This window comes from Plasmodium malariae, assembly GCF_900090045.1.
Source record: "Plasmodium malariae genome assembly, contig: PmUG01_00_37, whole genome shotgun sequence".
NCBI lineage: Eukaryota > Apicomplexa > Aconoidasida > Haemosporida > Plasmodiidae > Plasmodium > Plasmodium malariae.
In genome coordinates this window covers 27974-51630 of record NW_021638310.1, presented here as the reverse complement: position 1 = coordinate 51630, position 23657 = coordinate 27974, and the positions used below count along the sequence as shown (strand labels likewise).

The 23657-nt window shown below is 18.9% G+C and overlaps 1 protein-coding gene and 3 pseudogenes across 4 annotated transcripts; 1 reads left to right on the top strand and 3 right to left on the bottom strand.

Annotated features, from left to right (window-relative positions):
• Positions 1–126: 126 nt before the first annotated feature.
• PmUG01_00063100 lies at positions 127–1318 on the bottom strand (annotated as a pseudogene). The gene is given in 5 exon segments: positions 127–252; positions 387–893; positions 907–1056; positions 1071–1163; positions 1301–1318. Coding segments are annotated over 5 exon segments (894 nt in total).
• Positions 1319–5238: 3920 nt separating this feature from the next.
• On the bottom strand, positions 5239–6188 carry PmUG01_00063050 (annotated as a pseudogene). Its single transcript is given in 6 exon segments — positions 5239–5379; positions 5394–5831; positions 5845–5895; positions 5910–5978; positions 5993–6001; positions 6015–6188. Coding segments are annotated over 6 exon segments (882 nt in total).
• Positions 6189–10952: 4764 nt separating this feature from the next.
• Positions 10953–11887, bottom strand: PmUG01_00063000 (fam-l protein; the record flags this gene model as incomplete). Its single annotated transcript, XM_029005166.1, has 2 exons — positions 10953–11675; positions 11801–11887. 2 exons carry the CDS (start codon positions 11885–11887, stop codon positions 10953–10955), a joined length of 810 nt encoding a protein of 269 aa, XP_028859133.1.
• A 6095-nt stretch (positions 11888–17982) lies between these two features.
• PmUG01_00062900 lies at positions 17983–20546 on the top strand (annotated as a pseudogene). The gene is made up of 3 exons: positions 17983–18003; positions 18112–19174; positions 19432–20546. Coding segments are annotated over exons 1-3 (2199 nt in total).
• Positions 20547–23657: the final 3111 nt, after the last annotated feature.

Below are 23657 nucleotides of genomic sequence, written 5' to 3'. Positions count from 1 at the left end.
TTTCTAATAGAAGAATATATTAACAAATATTCTTGTTAAAATTATATTCTTAATATAAATTTAATATATACTTTTCGTAAAAGATTACTCATGCGGCATGATATGCTACATTTAGTTGTTTTCTACCTAAATTTGATTTCTTTGTTCATTAGTGTATTCTGTTAATTCCAGTATATCCATTTCATCCAAATTACGTCTAATTGATTTTTTCTTTAATACTTTAGTATATATCCATGATACAATTGGAGTAAACTATTATTCAGAAGATATATACAAGATGATTATATAATAATTATTTCATCGTTACTTTTATTTGTTTATCTATTAAACAAATATAAATGAAGTAAATTAAGATATTTAATTTTATAAATAATATTAATAATTACTTTATATAGTAGGAAGCCAATGAAGAAAATACCGATAAAGGGTAGAACAAAGAACAGAAAAATTTGCGATGAACTAAAGGCAGATACATTAATTACAAATTGTGGATCCAAAATAGTAGTGTTATATTGACTTGTACCTGGGTTTTCTGCGGACACTTGCTCTATTTCACAATTCAAATGAGATAACTTTGTTTTAAAGCAACTAGGATCATGCTCTTTAAGTACAGAACAATACGTTTCAGAATTATTTTCTGTATAATTATATATTTCATTATAAGCACTATTAGCTTTAACAAGATAATTATTAACTTCTTTAGTACACTTATTAATATGTCCTTCAAGAGTATTCTTAATGCTCTCGTGATCTTTACAATAATCATGCACAATCTTCATTTTTTCAAAGTTTTCCTTTTTAATATTTTTTAAAAAATTTACATTTGCATTTAACACCCCCAGAGAGAACATTTGAAACATCCTCAAGTATTCCAATAACTTCTGAAAATGAATCTTCCTCTAATTTATTAAATAATTCATTTCCTAACCAATAGTACAAATAATGACATTGCTTATTACATTCATCTCCTTCATTATTAAATGCCACATAACACAAAGGCCTCATAAGCTTATCTGCAATACTTTTAATTTTTCCATTATTATATATCTCAGTTTTTTTGTCTAGAAATTTTTTTTCATCTTCAAAATGTAAGCAGTAATTGTCATTTGACTCAAATTTTTTTCTATAATATATTTTCGATGTAGTGATTGTATAAAAGTTTCCTTAGAGTTAATAAAAAAAAAAAAATTTTACATAAATAGAAAAGCCTTATTTCTCAGATTAATTTTATTAACGTAGTTCAAGAGAAAAAGAATATTCCACTGAATATGCATAATTCTCAATTTAAAAAGTTATAAACCTGTAGTACACTGGACATTTTATGACATGTCTTCAATCTTGGATTATTCAAATGGGGGAATAAAAAACATTCTAAAAGCATATTTATTTATATATTATATATAAAAATACATAATATATTCATAATTTTCATAAGATTTATTAAAGATTCTAAAATAAAAATTTATTATTTACTAGGAATCATTTTTACAATTTTATAAAGTACAATTTATTATAACATAATTATACTTATGTAGTGGAAACACTTATATATGTTACGTAATCAGTACAATATATAATTTTATATAATAATAAAAAGGAATTATAATATTTTTAAATTTGTTCTTATATTAAAATGATACAAATTATAATTACATATCATAAATTTAATATTTCTCCTAAAACATATGGCAAGATATTACATGTAAGAATAAATACAATTTCATCATTTAACATTCTTAAAAATATATTATTTATTAAATGGTTTCTTCATAATTAATGTAAGGAATTTTTACCTAACATATTCAACTAGATATGTTCATATATATATAATTGCATTTTCCTAATAAATTACTCTCTTAGTTAAGTTACTTATAATATCATTGTAAATGTAAAAATCAGGAATATATGTATTGAACATAAAATTCATATCATGCTTTTGAGAAAAATTTATTTATTTAAATATTATTTTAATATTTAATAGTATAAATTTCTGTAACTTAGAATTAAAAATTAAAATAAATATATCTTATATACATTTAGCTCGATATATAAAGAGTTATTTCTTTAATATATACTATTTACATCGAATATCTCTCCATATCAACTTATTGGAATATTATGTTTTTATAATTAGTAAAATATGATTGTTAAATTTATTTTCAAAATTTTTAATTAAAAATATTATAATATACCAACATATTATCACTTATATTAAAGATTATTCATTAATATTTTATAAATTTACAATAAATAATAGATATTGTATTATTATGATTATATTAATCAAATGATGAAAATAATATGATGTTACATATAATTTATTATTTAAAGATATATTTATTTATATTATTCTTAACTTTTCATTATTATGTGACATTTAGAAATATTGATAAAAACTATTTACCATAAAATTAGGATAAAATCAGCTTTGCATAGTTTGTACTCATCAAAAAAAAGCTTATAATGAAACAAATTCCTTAAATATATTAGCATTAAGAAAATATAATTTATTTAATACCTCCTTTTATTGTGAAATGTTTATAACTATTTTTGACTTTAAATTTAAGGAGTAATTAATATATTCAATAAATATTCCTTTGTATTTTTTATCATAATACAAAAAAAGGAGAACTGCATTAACTTTAACTATCACAAATATTGCATTGAATAAATTATATTTTGAAAATATTAATAACTTCTTTTTATTAGTTTAAAATTATATAATTTTATTTTTTATGTATATATTGCAATATGAAGACATTATTTTTACATTATCATTAATGTTATTACATAACCCTAATTTTAACATTTTTAAATATATCATTAGTAATATATATTATTATTATATATCTTTATGATACCTCTCTAACATATATAATTAAATTTTATTCATTTCTTCAAACAATTTTATATACACATACTGATTACTCTTAGCTATTGGAATTACATATTTTTTTTATTATTATTTTCGGCCTTTAATTACAAAATAGTTCATATTATTGTTACATAAATATAAGTATTCTTAAGAATGTTCAATTGTAAAAAAATTATGTTCTTTAAAAAAATTATTATTGAGTCGCTAATAATGTTATTGACAAAATTATATTAATAAGAATAAAAATATCCTTACATATCATGTCATATATTCAAAAAAATTCATTCATTAATCATTTATTTAATGGGAGCTTTATTTTATTAAATGCTCATATTTATATATTTTTTTTTTATTATGTTTAATGTCTCTTACTTTTTGATTTATTCATTAGTAAATATAAGATTATATTTATGTGTAAATTTTTTTTGTTTCTATTTTATTTTGTACATAATATATGATATAATTTATTAATTTATCAAAAAGTTATTCAAATTTACATATACACAATAAAAACATTCTAGCACTTTGTTACATTTATTTTCTCTAGAAAAAAATAGTTCATATAATAATATATGTAATAAATAGTGTATAAAATAAATTTGTAATATTATAATTATGCATAGTTTTCTGCTAAAATACGTAAAAAAAATTAAAAAATAAATTTTATATTATCATTTTCTAAAACAAATATTTTGTATTTTAACAATAATAAAAAATTTTCATTATTACACTCATTCACTATCATTAGACATTCCTTGACAAATATTTTCTTTTTGAGTTTATAATTTAAATATAATACAAAATGCATTCCACTATATACATATAGATATATATACTTTATTTTTGTAAATTATTTATAAAAATTCATTTCTTAAAATCTTCAGAATAAAAAAATATCTTTTAAAAATATGCCGCTCACAGAGAAACGTCTACATGTTTCAATTTATATTTTTATTTATGACGTAGTCATAATTATATTTATGTTATAATTTATTTAATATTTTAAGAAGTCATATAAAATCATATATTAAATATTATATGAATTCAATTACTAATTTTCATGTGTTATTTATTTTTAATTTTGTTACAAATTTTATTCTTATTTAACTTGCCATAATAATTTCGAATACTACATAAAAATAAAAACATTTCATGTATTATTAATATATTTCTTATGTTAATATAAATTTGATCAGAATATTTTGTGAATTATTATATACTAAAGTAATTAAAAAAAATTATATATAATCATAAAGTCCATTTTATTTTATTATAAATTTTTTATATTAGTTTATATAAAAATACATCAAACTATAGTAATATGTTAAGTAAAAGGAACCTTACAACAAAAAGTAAAGAATAATATCAAAAAATATAAACACTAATTATTATTTTATATATACAAAAAAAAGAAATGTATAAATTATATATATAGATATTTTCATGATATTATTCTTATTATTTAACTTCATTTATAATTATTCTATAACGGAATTTTGTAAAACAAATTTATCATTGTACATAATATTTGATTATTAAATTTTCTCTTTACGATATCAATCAATGATTTTTTTTATCACATTTTATAATAAGTACATTATTTATAATTACTTAGAATATAAATTATAAAACACTATTTGTACTTTTTTATAGTTTTAGAAATATATTTATAATAAAATTTGTTAAATCTTCATATTTTTTTACTTAATATCTAATATTTATCAATATATTCTAATCTATTTATTGATAAAATTTTATTGTTAATTTTATCATATGTAAAATATGTGTCATTTTGTATTATTAATTTAAGGAAAACATATTTAATTTACGTTTACGTTATATAGTTTATAATATCATACAAAATTTTTATGTTTATTTATTTTCTTGTTTAAGTATTTTTTTATTTCTTTATAACATTACTATTAGAATACTTTATAACTTTCACACTTTAGTTCTATGATATTTATAAATATGTTTTTATCCTTTTAATTTGAACTTTTTCTTTTTCCTTCTTTTATTTTGTTCTTATAAAATAACATTACTTATAAATTATAATTTATTATATTTTAAATACTCATATTCTAATTCACTTCGTTATATGGGTTATACTAACACAAGGTAACTTAAATAAGAGAACAAGTCCTAATTACTAAATATCTTTTAAGATATCTACCAAAACTGCTTGATGTAGAAGCTTATGATGATTTGCTTATATTTTTACATGAATAATTCTTTATTTTTCTCTTTTTTGTACGTTTTTGTAACTATGAATATAATATAGTAAACTAATATAAAAATGCATAATATGAAAAAAATATAATATAGTTTTACTTTATAATTATAAATTTTTAAGGAAATTTAATTATATACAGCATTATAAAATATTTATATATTAATACGTAATTTGTTTATACTTTGTAAAAAAGGAGAAAAACGACAATTACTGCTAGAATGTGAGCAACTGATATACCTAGAGAGAATGAAATAGATATAGACATATTAAACTTACTTAAGTATTAATGTTATCATCAACAATGCGCAAACGTTTTTTAACTTTTTATAAATCTTCTGTATAATTCAACTTTAATTTATTAGATCCTCTTTTGTGGGCCTCTGCTACTGTTAATATTGGGCTTCGTAACGGAAACGGGGAATTTGGTAAAACTTCTAACGCAACAAATTTTGAAAAACTATAACAATCTTTCTATCTAATAAAGAAAAAGGAACACTCAGCTACTCCTTTTCTTTCAGATTTTTAAACATTACTTTCCTTATCCGAGAAATTACTTCCAGCATTTACTTTTTCTTATATATCACTGAACACTAGCACTTTATGCGCAAATTCAGTAACACCTAATTCAGGCTTCATTTCAATATTTTCTCATTTAATCATTTTTTTTAGAAACTTCTGGTGTTATTGGTATGCTCCTATATGACTATACTTACTTACCATAAGGACTACCCCCTCTGATTGTATCCAATTGAGTTAAAAGTAATGATTTCTTCTGGTTGAAAATTCTCGCTTTCACTCTTTACACCCCGGAGTTATGTGTAACAGAATTTTTTGAGAATTTGAAATCTTGCTTTTCTCAAAATAAAATTTATTTATTAAATAATTGTGATTATAGTCTTCTTCACAATTAAAATAACCTTTGCAAATATCCTTCCAAAATTAATTACAACAATTCATTCTGTGCATGTTATATAGTGATTTAATTGAATTAAGGTATTTACAATATCCTCAATACATTAAACCATCAGAACTACTAGAATAAGTATCAGTAGTACTGTGGTTTGTGATATAATCATACAAACTCGTTTATTCCTTCCATTCTTTCAAATGTACACTTGAATTGCACTGAATTTGACATTAACTCTTCCTTTCATTTCTAATATTTTCATATGTTTTAAATGACGTTAACTCTCTTTTAAGGCCATTACGAAATTAAGAAAAAAATACGAAATGTATAAATACTTAAATAATTTCAATAAATAAAAAGTCATTGTTCTTCTAAAGAAACGAATCATTAAAATAAAAATATTTCAATATTTTCGTTTATTATAAACCCAATACGTGCCCATATGAACTTCCTTATAGATTCTATTTTATTATAGCATATCTGTGTTCAATAATATAACGTTTTTAATTAATATATCTTTCTAAATATAAAAAACAAGAGCCCATGATCTTTTATTATGTTATGTATAATTTTACATTTATCTTAAAAATTAAATTGATATTCATTAGTAGGAACATGTTTTTAAATATACGTGATTATTATATTTGAAATTATCATTTATGTCATAAAAAACTCAAGCATTTAATTTTGAAAAAAATATAAAAATAATTAGGTTAGTAATGCTTTAGTAAATTATAATAAATTATTATTTTGTAAAATATTCATATATATCAATATTATATGATCTTGCGGTAATATATAATAAAGCAGTTAATATCAAGGTTATATAAACATAAATACTAATTTTTATTACAATATATTCATAAGAATTTTAACTTACATATCAAAGAAATTATTATCCACTTGTATATTTTTTTTCAAAATAATAATATTTTTTATGAACGTAGATCATATTTCAGGATGAAAATTATGATATACTAATGTATTTATCCAACTTTGAGAGTTATTCTAGTACATAATATCCCTTTAATGTTAAAATAGTTTCTTTTACTGATATAAAAATTTTAATTAATGAAAAAAATATTATGCTTTAATAAATGTATACTTAATAAATAAATTATACTATATATAAAGTGCTTCTTAAGAATATTTTTATTAATTATATCTAAAATACCTGAAAGGATTGTTATACACTAAAATTATAAAATTACACACATCGTTTTACTTCTTTTAAATATTGGAAACTTAAAATATTACGTTGTTGTATATTTCAATTGTATTTATATAATATTATTTATTTTCACAATTTATATCAATATATATACGATTGTACCATGATATTATGAATTATTCTGAATAAAAAATTACATAAATAAAAGCTAAATAAGTTCATTTTTAAAACAAAATACAATAATTAATATATATTTTCAAAATAAAAAAATACAATTTCAGATGTAAATAAGTGCATAATCTTGATAATATATATTATATAATATAAATATATATGTAACAGTTATTTCAAAATTACCTAAATTCTTAATAATTATGAAAATATATATTAAATGATTTTTCAAATATATATAATTATATTCTTCCTCTTCCTGAATTCATTATTATTTTTAAAGGAGAATAAGTATATTTACAATCTTTATTATTCGTATTATGTATTTCCTTAAAATTTTTGTAATCTTTTTATATAGTTTATTAAAGCATCATTCATTCCAAAAACAACAATCTTAATAAGTTATCAAAATAGTTAACATTTTTCTCTATATGGTATTCGTTATATGTTTATATGAATTCAAATAATTTAAAATACTTTTCTAAGAGTGGTGACAATATAAATTGATGTCTAATTTTTTATATTAAGTAATAATATAATACACCTTCATAAGAATAAAATTTTTATAAAGCTCTATTAATAACAATTATCATAATAAAATGATATATAAACATTCATATTTATATTATTTACCCATTAAGTTTTAATATATATTTATTAAATAAAATAAAAAAAAATTTGAATATAAATATATAAAAATTAAAAATATATAGCAACATATATTATATTTGTTTTGTAAACTCTGAAATAAATTTTTAAATTTACATAAATGTATATTAGTAATAGTTGTTCGTCTTTTAGCTTCTGAGCTTAGAATATAATAACGCTATTAATTGAGAACACAATAAACATTCATAATTATAAAAAAAACGAAATATATTTTTATATTATAATATTAAATAAAAATATAATATTATTGAGTGAAATGTTAAAAAGATATTCATTTGCATTTAAACCATATATGTATATTAAGTTTTTATTATTTTTTTTTTTGTACAATAATATATATTTTTGCTTTCCAAAAATAAAATTGTAAATACATTTCCCCGTGTTTTTTAATTTTTTATTATATTTTTTATTTATTTCTTAAATTACCCTTTTATTTTTTAGATTTCCAAGTATAATTTTCCTTTAAAATATAGTATTATTCTAGATTAAAAATAGCCTTAAATTAATACATAATTTTTGTGCATTATTTTTATGCATCATAGAAAATAAAAAATAAGTGCATTATGTATATTAATTATAATTACTGCTTTTTAATATAATAAATAAAAAGAATATTATATTCTATGATACTAAATAATAATATGTGCAAATAAAAATAATCATATAATATTATAAATAAATCTCGACATGTTAAATACAAATTTAAGTTATATAAAAGTTTGTTAAAGAAAATTTTAGAATATGAATAATATACTATTTTTCCTATTGAAAAAATTATAAAAGAATTCATAATATACTATTCTGTTTAAATAAATACTATTGAAAACATATTCTTAAGGAGAAACATAAACAATTAATATTTTTACATAACATAAAAATTTCTTATGACAAGAAAATGATTTTGTAACATGTTATTGTTACACTTTCTACATTTTTACACAATTAAAAATTAAAAATCCATTATAAGCAAAAAATTATAATTACATAAAAAAAAAAAAACAAAAAGTAAATTATTACAATTAAAATGTTTTTTTTGAATTACTAAATCAAGTTTCGTAAAATGAAATAAATATATTTTTATTCCACTAATGTATATGTTCATATGTTTACATTCTTAATGAAAACCTCTTGTATTCCTTACAAACATTTATCATTTCAACAACAAAAATGTTACCTAATTAAAAAAAAATTTTTACGTATAAATAAGTTAAAGCATAAAAACTGATAAAGTAAACAGTAGAAAAATTGTACTATCAAATATATTATAATAAAATGTAAGTTCCATTTAATACAATTAATAGAACACTTTAATTTTTTTTACATCCTCAAAAATTCATTGGAATATTTATTTATCATGATTTTTTTTATTTTTTACTTTTACCTGTTTAACGATGATAATAATAATGTGCAAATTTATTATATCAAAATTTTTTATGTAATATATTTAAAACATAACTAAATCAACAATTACTTAATTGTAATAATTAAATAATAAATGCAGAAATACTCTGATTTCCTGGAACATCATAATTCGCATAAATCTAATAATCCCTTATATGCGGTTTCTACTAAAACTAAAATTCCATTAATAAATCTAGACTATTTTTTATATATAGCCTGAATTCCAAATCTATATTAAAGAATTATATGAAAAAAAATATAATTCGATAATGTTACTCTTACCTTATTAAAAAAATAATAGTTATAAATATTAGTAAATTAGTTATAGTAAAAGTAAACTATACATATGCATAGAACCTTAAATAATATTAGTATTTACATAATTTATTTGTGTAATTCCATAAAAGATAGGACAAATATAAAAATAAATTCTTAATGTTAATGAAATGGTTGTATAAAATACATATTTAATTTAATTAATGAAATGATAATTTATATCTTTGTAGAAATATAAAACATTTATAGAATATTACATATATTTGGGGGAAGAATAAAAAGGATTTGTACATATTACCTATTATTATGTGATTAAATTTAATTCGTTAATTAAATATTTGAATGATACAAAAAATACGAATTATATGTATTATATTTATCTATATATATTCAATAAAATTTACTATTAGTTCATTTTTTCAAAATAGAAATAATACTACAATTATGAAAAATAATAAAATTATAAATATTCATAACTTTTCATTAAACTGTAAGGATTTGGAGTTCCGAAATTAGTTAACTCTTATAAATAATCCATGCATAAAATGAACCTCACTTTATTATATATTAATAATTCCCCTTTTATGTCTTTCAAAAAAATAAAATTAAACATGTTTTATTAAATTTTTAGGGAAAATAGGAATAGCATATATCTCAAAGACATATATTACAAAATAAATATTAAGTTTTTTTTTAGTAAATATATATATATATCAGTGGAACTATATATACTCACTTTATTTTATTAAATACAATAAAAGACACATTTATTGTTAAATTAAATCTAATCTTATATTTTTTAATTATATTAAAAGATAGTAATTTTCGGCTATGACAAGATAAAAAAGAGTAAGCAAAATTTTTATTATTTTGGATATAACTAAACAAAACATTCTAATAATATTATATAAATTATACTGTTATGTTTTCATTTTATGGTACAAGAATATATTCTTCATAGAAATCTATTTAAATAAACAAATATATATTATAAGTAGTAATATATTATTAAGTTAATATAATAATTCAATATACAAATTTAAAAATGTTAAAACATTCAAATTCATAAAAAAATTGAGAACACATATTTTAATTTATGGGAATTAGAAAAGGCGTTAATATGTAATTGCTTGTATAAAGTTTCTAAAATTAACTATATATTTATTATACATATAACTAACTATATTGTAGATATTAAATCATATTGAAAGATATGTGACGTAGAAAAACATTTTTTTTATTATTCATTTCACTTTTTACTGAACTTAATTTTTTCATATTTTTTAGCTTTTTTATGGTAATAAAAAACGTACGATATAAGTGTAACACCTAATATTAAAAAAGGAATAACATATAATACAATATTAAATAAATCTCCTAATACACCATTAGATCTACTTGCACCAGTCAACAACCACCCAAAATATGTCTTCAAAGTGTCCTTCCAGGAACTTAAAGTCGTTTCTAAATTTAATAGCTCCAAAAATCCATTTCCTCCAGATGAACACAAAGATATATCTACTATGAGTAGAGTTAATAACAACAAAAACAATAATAAAGGTGATCCTAATCGTAATGATAATTTTTTACGCATTATTTTTTTGTAAGTCTTATCACTAATATTCTTGTTTCTTTTAAGAAAATCTACAAAATCCAGCTCTTTGAATATTTTTTTTTCAAGATGACTGTATTTTTTTGTCACAAATTTAGAATATTTATTGTTCATATCTTGTTTGTGTCCATCATAATTATTTAATGAACTTCTATATAATTCTTTCTTTTTTTCTGTGCACTCCTTTTCAGTATTAGATATATACTTATTCTTATCCATTCCATTATTTGATATATCATCTCTTAACATTGCAACTTTTGAATCCTTATCCTTTTTATATTTTGCTAGTAATCGATATATTCTGTCGTCTAATTTTATAGCAAGCGTGTACTTTTTGCCTAGGTATTTGTTAAACGTAATCTAAAAATCCAAAATTAATAATAGTTATTTAATGAATAAATAATATAATGATGAAAATGGTATTCATAAAAATATAAAATGAAAAATATAAATAACAAAAATATTCTTAAATAATTTTATCATACCACATGATTACTTAAATGCGGTATCCACATTAAAAAGATAAGTACAACAATTTTAATAAATGAGAAAATCATAATGCTTTTTTTCATGTTCTGTTCTTTAATTATTTTAAAATATTTAGTAAAAGATTCGTAAGAAGTTATACTATAACCTCTTAAAGGAAAAGGATATTATAGTAGTTATTTAATTCTATTTTTTTTTTTTTTTTTCTATCTACTTAATAAAATTTATATAATTGTAGAGTATTTTATAACATCGATATACAAAAAAAAATATTATAAAGGTATTATATAATTTTTAACTTTATAGTGTTTATTAAAAAAAAATAACTTTCATCTAAATTAAATAATTTTAATTTATATAAAAATATTCAAAATATATATTTTAATTATTTAGCAGAGTAGTTTAACTAAATAATGTTTATTATTAATTTCATTCAGAATATATTATGAAAAAAGAGTATTTCCATATTATAAGGAAATACGGAATTTATATACCATATAGATCGTATAGTATACATATAAAATACATTATTTCATACTCCAAAGCTATAAGTAATGTTATGAATATCTTGTCATTAAAAATTATAATTTTATTAACATGATATTTTGAAAGAAATTATTTGTAAAAAAATATTAATTATAACAACACAAAAACAGTAATAATAAATGAGGATAACTATATTTTACATAATATTTTGTAATATGTTAATATATCAGCATAATATATTTATGCAAAAAGGAAATACGATCTTTTATATTCTAGACCATGCTTAAAGAATCGAGTATATATGGAAATACCTAATTTCTGAAAAAATATATAAAGTTAAATAAGGTCTAATTTTTTTATTTTTTCGAAAACTTTTGAATGTTATAGATTTAATTAAAATAAATATATATCATTATTTCTAAGTGAAAACTATTTATATCTAACTACTTAATTATTTTTAATTAATTCTAAACATTTAGAAAGAATATTAATATAATCAAAAAAAAAAAAAAAAAAAAAAAAAAAAGGAGATTAAAGATATAATAAGCATTAATATAGTACAAATAATTTAATTAATTTGGAAACATATATGAAATAAATTTACAAATAATATACAGAATAAAAATGATTTGTAACAAATCATTAAGAATAACAATATAATTTACTAAAAAGTATAGTTTAATAATTTTTCTATGTATGATTTTCAAATAAATTTATTATTTTGTTTTTATTCATTTTAAAATACGCAATGCTTGTAATGTATTTTAACAGTAAATCATAATAAATCTATATAAATATATAAAAAAATAACATTTTATTAAAAATACTTTTAATGGAAAAAACGTATTTTACCCCAATTGTTTATTTTCTCAAGAGCTAAAGTGTATATGAGAATTATAAAAATATCATATTCATAAATATTTATTGTAATAATCTAATATATAATTTCAAATTATTCTTATTAAAAAGTCTTAGCCTGCAAGTTAATAAGTTGAAAATTGAAATAGAGAAAAAATTTCCTAAATTTAAAACGCCATTTTTAAATTATAAAAATTATAGTTAATATATATTTATTCCTTTAATGTATATATTATTATCGTAACAACACTTATTAATTCTTTTATTTAGTCTCTTTTAGGTTTTTCGCAAATTTTATTGTCCCATTTTTTTAATATCATTTAATGTTTCTTTACATAATATAATTTTACCGATTTTAAAAATATATAATAATCCAAGTATATATCGTATAAAATAATTTTCGAAAAATAAGGATATTACATAATGATATCCTTCCAAGCAATTATTTAAAAATAGTATTTTTCTGTTCAAGAAATATTGGTGATTTTTAAGCTTTTTTCTGGGTCTTCTTGGAAAATATATCTTTATTTTTCACATTTATTTATACCTCTCTTATGTTAGAAAATAATGAACTAATATTTTAATTTACTTGTAAAATTTTTATTTTTCTCCTTATTAAGTATATTTATCATGGATAAATTGTTCTGTTATATATATATTGCTCAGTAAAGTTAGCGTAATTTTCGTATTATGTATTTTTCACATTTAATAAATAATATAATTAATATTTAATTCATACAAATAAAATAAGTTAAATATATAATAACATGAAATTTAATTATATTATTTACATTCCTGTGCAAGATATATAATACAATATCTACAAAAAACATGATATCTTTTTTGAATGTTCAATAATTATAGAATTTAATCCACGGTTTATATGGTTTCATCATAATTCACATAGAGTAGCTTAAGTTTTTTCTTTTATACAAAATAAAAATATTTGTAATGTTTACTATTTTATAATTTTACATAATAATTATATGTTCTACTAGGTCTAATAAAATTTAATAGTAAAAATAATAAATACACTCTTAACATACAACCTAAAAATATGAACGTTTATATATTAATCATATAAATGTATGTGTGATACAAAAAATATCTAATATTTTCATTTAGGTGAAAAATTTTAAAAATTAATGAAGAATTGATAAAAATTATATTATTAAGTGCATAATTGTACCATTCTTAAAATTTCTGATTATATTAAGTGAATCTATTCAACTATAATGAATCTCGATTATTATAAAATATTCACTAGAACAGTTAAACACGCAAGCATAATCATCTTCTACTACTACCTTTTAATAATTTATCTTATAATGTCCAATGATTATATTATCATTTAATTCATTACTTTTCATATATTTTCTTTTTTATAGCACTATAAGTTATTCTAGCTAAAAAAGAGAATACCATTCCACTACCCCTGTAATCTATGAAGACAGGAAATTTTTGGAGAAATAGTGTTTTAATTATATATACATATAATTTATATTAATACTAGTTTATTTGGATTCTGTTAATGTCTTCAATAAGAAAAAATAAAAATATGTATATGGACAAAATGTTCCCATAATGATGAATGGATCTGAAATAGATCAAACATATTTGGCCGGTAGCTCGTATGATAAAAAATACATTCTATAAAATTTAATTTATATATGTTCAGTAATATGTGTATTTGTACATATAATATAAAATTTTGAACAACTTAACTGAAATGCATACTGAAAATAAAAAAATGGGTTATAACAATTTATTTTAATAATAATACTACATATGCAATAGTAAATAAGTATTAATTTCATACAACTATAAAAGATTCATATATAAAGATATATGTAAAAAGTTTAACAAGGTAAAAAAAAAAAGCAATATATGAAATTAAAAGACAAATATATAAGAAAAATTATGAGTAATAAAGACACATAAATATAAAAAAAAATTAATTTTGATTAGATAACCAATATTCAAATTACGCATTAATATTAACATACTTAGCATAGATGATATTTCTAATATGAAATCCATCCATTCAATATATGTAAAGAACAAGTAGCAAAAAGTACAAATCAATAATTCATTAAACATAACATAATCAATAAATGCAATATATAAGGAGAATATTAATTAAAATTAAATAAAAAAACTTAATATTAACAGTATGTTAAATATTAATTTTGGATTAATACACATATAATAATTTTTATAGTATGATTATTAAATTATAAATAATGTTATATATTAGTGACCTCAATTATTGTATGATGAATACTTTAACAATAGTATTTTATAAAGAATAACTTATACATAGAACGATCTTATTTAATCCTATAAGATGAAATGGTACCGATTAAAACATAAAAATAATAGTACGTATTATATATTACCATAATATTCATAAATATAATTTTATCACTTTAATCGTGAAAATATATATTAAAATATATTCTCTTAATAATATGATACGACTATGTACATATCTGTGTAAATAAAAGAATATTAGTAAAATTAAGACATTATTATCATCAAAGTGAAATTTTTTATTTTATATTTTAGATAAATTATTATTTAAAACTTTTTAAACTATAAAATTATGTTAATAATTAAGAATTCTTGTTCGATAACATGAAATATAAATTTAAATACTTAAGTGCCTCTTTATAATTATATATACCACAGTTTTTTTGTTCTGTTGTTGTACATATTAAATAAGAAAAAATTATAATACGTTATTTAATAAAATGCATCATTGTAAATGTATTTACTTCTACATATTTTTTTAACTTCATGCTGAAATAATTTTTATGCATATAGCATTATTACTAGCTTATGTTATGTTAATGATTTACATAAAAATATATCTATTCTTAAGTTAAGCATTATCTTTTAAATAAAAGTCTAAATATAATATTCATAATAAAATGAAAGAAAACTTATTAATTCATATGAATTTATATTAAGCTTGTATTATATTTAAATAAATGTAATGTATAAATTGTAGTATTATACAAAAATTCTGATGATTTATTAAAAAAAAATAATAATAAAAAATACATTAACAATGAAAAAAAAATATATCAATAAATTTAGAAAATAATAAAAAAAGAAAAGAAATATTTTTAATAAAAATCCTAAAACTAAATTTATTTAGTTTTTATTCAAATGATATCGAATATTTCAGATAATCATATGTTTCTTACTCGTTACCACATATTAATCGACAAAAATATATTCATGATATATATTATATTTACATATATTTATATGATATATTCAAAAACATAAATATAAATACAATATACTTTAAAACATGATTAATTAATTGTATTTGTAATCTATTGTACATTGTTATTAAGCAATATATTTAAAAAAAAAAAAATAAATATTATATAAGGGACTAAAATAAAAAAATCAGAACGAACAAATATATTTTACATAAATAAATTAAAAAATAAAAATACATTAAGATAAAACTCTTTAAAATAACATAATTATTAAAAATAACCATAACAACGTAATTTTATACGTGAAATAATTAATTACAAATATTTATTATTAATATATATATTTTTTTAATTTTCTGACCATTCACTGCTTCGTATGTATATATTTCAAAAGTAATATTAAAATAAGAAATAATATATATAATTTACACTATAATAACCTATTTCCTTGTTTATGAGTTTAACTTGTTCTTTAATAACATTTCATATTTTACGTCTTAAGCAGTATTTTAAATAACACAAGATCTTTTTTATTTTGTACGCTAAATAAATATTTATCATTATAAAAAAGTTATTTTACTTTAGTTATATATATAAACAAACAAAAAAAGATGTAATATATTTTTAATTTACCTATTATAATATATCTATCAATTATTACAGAAAAACAATTACAAAGATTTAATATTCTTTGTTTTATCTAATATAAAATATTATTCTTTTTAGGTTCAGTTACTATCTTATTATTCCTTATTTAGGAACTATAATTTATTTTATATTTTTTTAAACTATATTGCATAAATGATTTTACTATAATTTTTTTTTAATATATTTTTATATTTTAAATAAGTATGCAAATCTTTTTATAATTATTTAATACTATAATACACCTCTAATTAATTAAGCGTTTGTATAGATGTATGAGCTCATATAAAAGTTTTAATAGGCACATACAATATAGTAAATATAAAAAAAATTAACAAAATAATAATAGCAATATAATGACATATATCAACAATAAATAAAAAAATAAAATAAAATAAGGACATACTATCATTACTAATAATGTACTGCTTTATATATTATTTATTTTAATTAAAACCTAAGAACAAAAGGAATTATTTATATTATTATAAGTAATAATATCTATATATATATATATGTGTTTCTAATAACAGAAATAAGGAAACGGTAATTAATGTTATTTTTACGGAATAAATTTTATATTACTTGTTGATGTAACTTATATACGTTTTTTTGTGATTAATATTGTGACTTTTTCCTTATATAAGGAATATTATTTTTACATAATCATATATACATAATTCTGAATTAATATTAAAATATGTTTAGGATTCATCTCCATTTGTAATATATTTACATAAGGTAAATGAAATTATGAAGCACATAAAATAAATACTAATGTATTCTATTACTTTATAGTTCATATGTAAATTCTTATGTATATTATAATATTATAATTTATTTTTGTTGAGAAATATAAATTTAAAATAACGATATTGATAAATAAAATATATAAATTCATATTTTTCCTTCAGAGTATTATTTATCATACGCTAGAGTATTAATGTAAATCCATCATGGATAATTGTTTTTCTTCGGTAATAATTTTTTATTTTTTTATATTAATAAATTATTTATTTATTCTAAAACAACTGTTAACATAAATAACACAAAAATTAATTCTTGAATAATTGTTTTGAATCTAGAAATTGAATGTTCGAGGTTATGGATTTTTGACATACTATAGTGATATATATTTCCAAAAAATTATACAAAATATAAAAAAGAAAACTACTGAGGTAAATAAGAGTGACAAAGAAGCATTTAGAAATGTATGTAGAAATTTGAGTAAATATCTAATTGAAAATAAGTCTCCTCCATCATATTATAGCCGTTTTAAAGATACATGGGAAGGGGCATTAAAAAAGTGGGTACAATCTTACTATGAAAAGATTAATATACATAAAGAATGTCCTGTTGTTCTGGAAGAAAATGATATGAAAATTTTAGAATTAAAATATGATGAAGAAGATTTTTGTGAAAAAAGAAATACATATCTTAATGAAATAAGACAGTTAAAACCTGGAACCATAAAGACGTGTAATGAGGAGTATTTAAAGAAATGTAACGAATATAACAATTGGATTAATGGGAGAAATATTTATTTTCAGGAAAAAGTAAGCCTCATTAAAGGTTGTTACAGAAAAGAACGAATTATGGGCAAAAAAAGAAAAAAACAAGAATCATTATGCAACATACTCGAAGAAGAAACCTTTAGAACATCATTAGATTGCTTACTCATTGATCAAAATCCAACTTGCAAAAACTTACAAGAAAAAAAAAAGTAAGATTTACAAGAAGTAGATCAAAAAACAGTTGAAAAACCATCTAAAACTGAAACTCCAACGGAACAAGCCGTTCAAAAATTACAAAATGGAGAAACTAATAATTCACAGATATCTCTAACCCCAGAGAATTTATCTCATGAGCATCAACCTCAAACTCAATTTCAGTCGGAAACGGAAGCTCCAAATCTTCAAGATAAAAGTGAAGAATCTGAAGCTATGCAAACTAATCAAGGTCCAAAAGAAGTAACAAAAACAAGAGCTAATCATGATGATGCAGTATTACCAGGACCTATCTCACCAAATATTTCAGATTCTGCTATGTCACTAGAAAATCAATCTCCTGAAAGTCATGCATTAAAAGCTGAATCCTCAATTCCTTTCGCACGTTCAGCCAATTCTGCTAAAACTCCTAAAATTTCAGGTACCATCAATTCTGTTTATTTATCTATTCTTGAAATGACAGAATTAAATATATATTTATAATTATTTCAGGTCCATTAGCGAGTTCGTCTAACACATACACATCATCTATTTTAATCTACTTTATAGTTATTTTTCTATTTTCCCTTTTTATTAAAGTAAAATAACACTTATGTACTAAAAATATGATAATCATTTTATTATAATAATAATATGTTTTGAAAATCCATTTTTTTCTACTGTAGTATGCTTTAATAGGGTTGTTTAAAAAAAAAAAAAAGATAAAAAAAAGACCTGTGAAATTTCTAAGAATATTAAATCCTTTACTTTCTTGGAAAAAAAGTGAGTTCATAGCACATGATCATTTAGAAAACTTAAAATACGATAGCGAAAAAACCATTAAAAATATAATAATAATTGAACATAACATGAATAATAAAGTACACGTGTCAAACCGAAAAAAGGATAGTTACAAAACCATCATAGAAGTACATATGGAAGTACTCGAAGAATACAGAAATACAAAATGGGAATACAAAAAAGGAGAATTTTTAGAAATATGCCTAGAAATGTTAGCAAAAGAAGAATATACAGTATATACTAATTTGACCAATGACGAACTAATAATTGAAGATGTTAAAACTGTCAGTTACAAAGAAAAACAAAAAATAATATGGAATAAATGGATAGAAAGACATAGAAATCTTTCTGAAAAATTGAAAAAAGTACATTGTTTTAATAATTTAAAAAATGATTGGAAAAGGGAACTAGCTAACTTAAAAAAAAGAGAAGAATTAAAAAATGATCCTTCTGATGAAATTCAAAATGTTCCATTTTCAGAAAAAGAAAAAGATATATGGAGACAGTGGATATCGGAGAAGTGTATAATTATTAAGCAATATATTGAACAGGACTTATTTAACTATTTAACTGATGAACTCCAGATTATACCAGATTATTATGATAATGAAAAAATTAAAGATTCTTTGCCATTAATTAATATAGGAGAATTATCGAACAAAGAAGACTGCCAAGAATTATATAAATATATAAAAAAAAAATTATTAACAAAACTATGTATACTCGTTCTTATGTCAGTATTAGAAGAATGCAAAAAAGAGCAGGACATTGAAAATAATGAATCACATTTGGATAATAACATAATTGAAACTAAGGAAAAAGAAAATTCAGACAGTAAAAAAGAATTTATAGAAAACATAAGTGAATTTAATCGATATTTTTTGGAAAATACGGAAAATATTGATTATAAAACGGACGATATCTTTAAAAAAGAGTTAGAAAATTGGATAATAGAAGATAATACAAATGTAAATTCTATGAAAAAGGAGAATACTGCAGACAAATACTACTGAATTATGCAAAAATACATTTTTAAAATTTATAATATACATTCTGAATATATAAGAATTATATTTTTTCGTAAGCATGTTATCTATATGAAACTTATTTCATAAATTTTATTATTCATTATTGGAACAATGAAAAGAATAATTTGAAAAAATACTTAATAAAAGAAAGAGAAGCGAACATGAAATATGAAGATTGAAATAAAGATTCATAAAATATATTTCAATTATATATACTATTTTTTATTTCTTTAAGATTATCAATATGAACTTTATATTAATATTTGTTTAAAAATAAGTAACAAGGTATATATATATATATATATATATATATATATATATATATAAATTAAAATTATATTAATGTATTCCAAAAATATTAAATTCGTAGGAAAAAAAAAAAAAGCAAAAAAATTAATATTGCAATACTTTCTTTTAATTTATATATCGGAATTACTTAAATTTTAGAATTCTATGCTATTTCATTATTTCTATATATATAGTTATTTCCATATTCAGAGAGATACCCATTTGTATCATTTAAATATTCTTATCAATTAATCGTTCGAGAATTTAATTAATATAAAAAAAAATTTAAAATAAAAAACAGAAATACGTTAAAACTCACGAAAGCATGATGAAAATATATACATAGTTCATGTAATTTAATATATTATAGAAAAACCATATTTATATACATAATGAAATACTTCTAGGCCGTTATGATTTAATAGATGTTCGCATAATAAACGTTTTCATTTATAGTAAGTTTGTAACTCTTTGTTTGTTATATATCAATATATTTTTTTTTAATTATATATATCTTCTCACAAAAAAAAAATCATATTTAAATGTACTGTCCCTTAATAAAGAATTCAATTTTTTTATGCAACAAATAATGTAACTTAAAGGAAAAATCCTTATACATATTTATAGATATTTATGATATTAAAGTATCGTTTTTGATTGTATAACTTTTATTATTATAAATTTAAAAAATTATTGAACTAATTAAAATGCCTAAAACATGATAATAATGAAATTATTCTGAATACATAGTTTTTTATATTAACTTGTAATTTATATTCGCTTTTAAAAGAAATGTAAACAATTAAATAAAAAATATTCTTATATTTTTTTTTACTTTAATATCTACATTATTATTTAGTAACATTTTTATAAAATAAAAGATATAAAAGTTAAATACAAAAAAAATGTATAAATTAAACAGTACTAAATGAATTTCAGCGCTTTTCTAAAACCAGAAGGATATGAAAGAAAATATAAATATTTTATAGTAAATTTAAAAAATATGATATATTTTTACATTTTAAAAAGAATTTGTTAGTTTTGACTTTTATCTTTATATTTGTTTTTGTTTTTTTGTAATTACGCAATAATATTTTTCTTTTTTCTACTTAGTTAATAAGATTAATGGTTATTATTTTTTAAATCATCTCTCTATATATTAATATTTATAAAAATAACTAATACTAGATTTATCTGTGAAAATATAAAATCCATTTTATATATGTAACAATTTTTAACTGCTATCATATACCAAAAAATTAGGCAGATTACAAATTATTATTTATTGTTTTATATTATATAAATCCCATAATAATATCACTTTATTTATGAATTCTACAATATCATTAATTCATAAATAATATTAATAAATAAAATGGCAAAAAATATATTAATCTGAATTAATTATAATTATTACCATAGGTTAATACAATGTTAAATGTAATAGATATATGCGTCGTTGTAATATAATAATCTTATAATACATAAAAAAAAATTTATTATTACATATTAATAACATATTATTAGGAAAATAATTATTTTTAGATAATTATATTAGCATTGACTTCGTTCCAATAATTTTGAATAAATTCAATAGAATCTAGATATACTTATTTTGTATTACCAGAAATAAATATATTGTTCTTTTAATGTATATTAGTTTAATACATATAGGGTTCTTTCTATTAAATACTTTTACACTTTATCATGTAACATAAATATTACATGCATATTTTATTCATACAAAGTATACATTACCAGAATAATAAATATTTATGTTTTCTTTTATATTTTATTTTTTATATATGATATGGTACTTAATAAATTTGTTAATATAACTTTAGTCTATTGAATCTATAGTGATTATACTAAAATTATATTGAATATTAAAAATAATAATAGAATATTGCCATACATAAACTTACAAATGTAGTTATGAATTAATATTAATCTCATAAAAGCACAACAGTAATGCTTTGGAATTTATTAGGCATTTTGACAACAGGACTATTTTATTAAACGAAACGCATATATGGGTATTGAAAAACGATATAATATTGTTATAAATATAAAAATAAAATAACAGAGGATATCTTACGTAAAATAAATTTAAAAAAATATTTATATTAACCATTATAATAATAACTTTTCTATATTAATTACTACTTTGTTCATAAAGTAAAAGAGAAATCATTTTATTTATGTACTAATAAAAAAAACAATTTTTATTTTTATGTAATTATATATATTTTTTTAAATATATTTAATTATATGTTAAATATATTAGTACAATTAAAATATAATAATATACGATTTATATATTTTACTAAATATATAATCTTAAGATATTTTACAATAATATGATATGTAAAAAAAAAAAAATAATAATTTATTATTATTCTCTGAAATCTTTGAAATATACATTTATATATAGTACAACATATAAGACTCATAATAGAGATAAATAAAATAGCAGTGAAATAAGTGAAATTGAAAAATTTTATGATATTTCTTTTATCAATTATTTTACTATATTGGGTAAATAGAACAAAAGCCATAAATTTATTTTTTAATTGGGCTTGTCATATTTTGTCTGTAAATATAAATTTTAGTTAATATATTAATTTATATTTTTTTAATAGTCACATGTATAAATAAAATTCACTAATATATTTTACTAAAAGCTTTAGGCATAAATTTTTTTTTTTTTTTATTTAATTTATAATTTTAATTAATCCACCTTTTAATAATATGTAATTTTTGTTTATATAATTGTTATATTTGAAATATAATCATATATATCATACT